Below are 3,385 nucleotides of genomic sequence, written 5' to 3' on the forward strand. Positions count from 1 at the left end.
GTAACGTTAGCTCTCTGTAACGTTCTGTTTACTGGGATTAAGCCGCAGACGTCTGTTGATCGTTAGTTAAGAGAAGCTGTATGAGTCCGACCTGAGAGACGGCGAGGAGTTAATATGAACCACATTCAGAACGCTGCTCTCTGAATGGTTCCATTAAACACTGAACTTCTGCTACACAACCACACAGGGGACACACAGTGCATTGTGGGTAGACGCTCTGAGGCTTGTGAGGAGGAAATGAAAGAGAGGAAGCGGCTGGAGTTAATATCCTGTTAGTGTGAGGCGTTCAGGTACCACCAGGACACACCAGAGTCTGTCTGTTAATGAGTGGCGTTATTACTGAGCCTGTAGATACAGTTCAACTGATGTTGAATGAGTCTGAGGAGGAACAGACAGATTTTATTGATTAGTCTCATTACACAGCCCACTGCTGTTCTGATCATTGATTAACCATTAAAGTCACTGATCAAGAACAGTGTTCTCTGTCTCAGCAACCTGAATCTGTTTAGGTTGAACACACACACTCTGGAACATATCTGACTCAATGGTAATAGGATAATAATCTGGAGTTAAAAACAATTAAAATCATGATGATGTGAAACTTGTTGGTCTGTAACAAACAAACATCTTAAATAACTTCATTCTAATGCTGTTATAACACATTGTACCTCTGTAGGCTGAAGGCAGCTTCCTGTGATTATTATTATTATATTGGCATTAGTCTGAAGATACGTATCACCATACAGAGGTTACGGTTCAATATTTACCAGTACAACCTGAGACCTGCACTTGTATTGATCACAGTCGCTGTAACATCACACTTAGAGATTGAGAGATAAAGTGAAGTGTATAATTTATTAAACATGGAAGGCAGTTTGTTGCAGTGACAATAAAACTGAGCAGTTTGAGCTCTATCAGTCAAACTCACAGGAAACTACAATTATTGGTCCAATCAGCAGAAGAGTTAAATTCACTGTGATTGGTTGAATTAATGTTGTGATTGTAACTTCCTGGAGGAAGTGATCACAGCTCTCAGTGTGTGTTTACAGCACTGCTATCAACACAAACATCAATACTGTCTTTTATTAGATATATTCTATATTCTGTCTTATATTTTATATTTCTTCCAACACAATCAATAAATGGGTTAGGGTTAGGGGTTAGGGGTAAGTCTTTTAGAGATGAGTGTGAAACCAACAGCGAGCTATCACCCTGCTAACAGCTGCCGTCAGGTACGGTGGAGGGTGAGGGTCAGTGTCAGAGACCTGAACCAGCTCATCAGCTGTTATTAATGTTATTATAATATTAACTACAATCAACATGTTCAATTCATTATTTAAATTAAAATGTTGCCAGATTCTAAACACAGTTTTCATTTTATGCCTTCAGTGTGAGAGAAATATGGGTGACAGGTATAAATCAGTGGTTCCCAACCTGAGGGTCGGGACCCCCACTAGTGGTCACCAAAGCTTCATGGGGGGTCGTGAGACCTTCTTGATTTTAAGGTGTGCTAGGAAAGTTAAAATCTATACACAGTAGGACTATATCTCAGTGTTTCATTCATTTCTGGGAAGAAAACTAAATGGAACTGTTATATATTAAAGTTTAGATTTTACATTAAATGTTTTAAAGTTATAACATTACAGTTAATCATTGAATATCTAAACTCTGATGAGCTGAACACAAGCTGTATTAGAGCAATGAGCCAGTATCACAGAGAGAGGATTGGATATAGGTCATAAGTTATTCACAGGAAATAATCAAACTGCAGTTACTGAGTTCACTGTTTGTGTTCATTGTGCAGTTCATCAGCTGTGTGTGTGTGTGTGTGTGTGTGTGTGTGAATATAATCATTAACTGTTTAATGATCAATAACGGCTCCTTAAGGAAAAAGGTTGGAAAGCAGTGATAGAAGGGTTATTTCTGTTTGACCTCAGAGACATTTTCATACGTGCTCTGATCAACTGATATTGACTACAGGACAGTTACACCTGGTCCACACACACACACAGACAGACAGACAGACAGACAGACAGACAGACGGGCGGACAGACAGACAGACGGGCAGGCAGCCACCTGCAGCAGATATGCAGCCTCTGGCTAATGGCTGCTCACATTGTTCAAACAGCTCAGTAACAGTGAGGATGTTCAGTAGTTAGCAGGGCCGTAAAGTCCCAGCTCTCTATCGTTGGATCAACTAAACAATATATAAAAATCAGATCAGTTCACAAACAGCTCCTCTTTTTCACTTCACAAACAATTATTCAAAAGAAAAAAAGATTTCTGATTTTCTTTTTAAAACACAAACATTAAATTTTTACATTTTTGTTTTTAGTGAAATTAGATTTTCATTGTTGTATTTTATAGAACCGACTATCATTAACGTTCACCTGCTGAAACATCACTGAAGTGAGCCGTCGCTGGTTTTACTGAAAGAAAAGATACTTGTGGGGGGCTGTGGGGGGGGGGCAGAGGAACCTGCCTCCATCTTGGCTCTGACCTCAGACTGTGGATCCAGTGTGTCCCCCTGCAGGCCTCACACTGTGCACACACCGACTGTATCTGAACATTTCTACCACAGAACAACTGGATAAAGTTCACTCACACATGTATCAGACATTCAACCCTTCCTCCTCCTCCTCCTCCTCCTCCTCAGTCTGTCAACAGAATCAGCTGTAAACCCTGATGTGTCTCTGTGAGCTGATCTCAAACACTCAGCCATGTTCTCTGAACCTCTTCACAACATTTACCTGCACAGAAACACCTCTTCAACATCTGCTAACATTCCAGGAATTCCAGGACCCGTGAATTATGTTCAAAGGAGTCTCCAGGTCCCTGAACACAACCCAATTCAACTGTTTCCGTTCACTGCACAGAGCCAAACCACACAGACAGTAAGCTGAACATAAAAGCAGCACATTTCTCACATTTCACACACTAAATGCTGCAATAAACATTAAAGGATGATTTCTTTTTACTTTTTAAAGACTTTTCCAGGACCTGCAGACATCCTGCACACACTGACATAAAGTTGAGACTAATCAAAGTTTAACACAGAGTTAACAAATAACAAATCAACCTGCAGATGAAGCAGCAGCAGGAGGATGAACAGGAGGAACTTACCCTGTGTGACTGTACGACTCCCACCCTGCTCCTCTCTGCTCCAACGGAGAGTAATCCAAACTCAAACAGCCACAGTGACACCGCGAAGCTCCCAAAAACCCCAAGAGTCCACAGTAGAGTCAGCAGAGGTCAGGTAGAGTCAGCAGAGGTCTAGCAGGAAGACATCAGTAAAGAAAAACGCAGCATGTGTTCACAGAGAAGCTGAATATCAGCCTGCAGGCTCAGACAGCTCCACCCCCTCTCTCTATTCCTCTCTCTCTCT

At 41.3% G+C, this 3,385-nt stretch overlaps 1 protein-coding gene across 1 annotated transcript in view; it reads right to left on the reverse strand.

The window, feature by feature from the left end:
* Positions 1-2,778: 2,778 nt before the first annotated feature.
* Positions 2,779-3,385, reverse strand: part of LOC118320833 (sodium/hydrogen exchanger 5-like) — a 4,337-nt gene continuing 3,730 nt past the window's right edge. Inside the window, exon 6 of the mRNA XM_035651949.1 lies at positions 2,779-2,835. Coding sequence (XP_035507842.1) covers positions 2,779-2,835 — 57 coding nt within the window. The remainder of the gene's footprint in view (positions 2,836-3,385) is intronic.

The sequence above is a fragment of the Morone saxatilis genome, unplaced genomic scaffold (genome assembly GCF_004916995.1).
Source record: "Morone saxatilis isolate NCDOM2014 unplaced genomic scaffold, NCSU_SB_2.0 Contig11, whole genome shotgun sequence".
Lineage (NCBI taxonomy): Eukaryota > Metazoa > Chordata > Actinopteri > Moronidae > Morone > Morone saxatilis.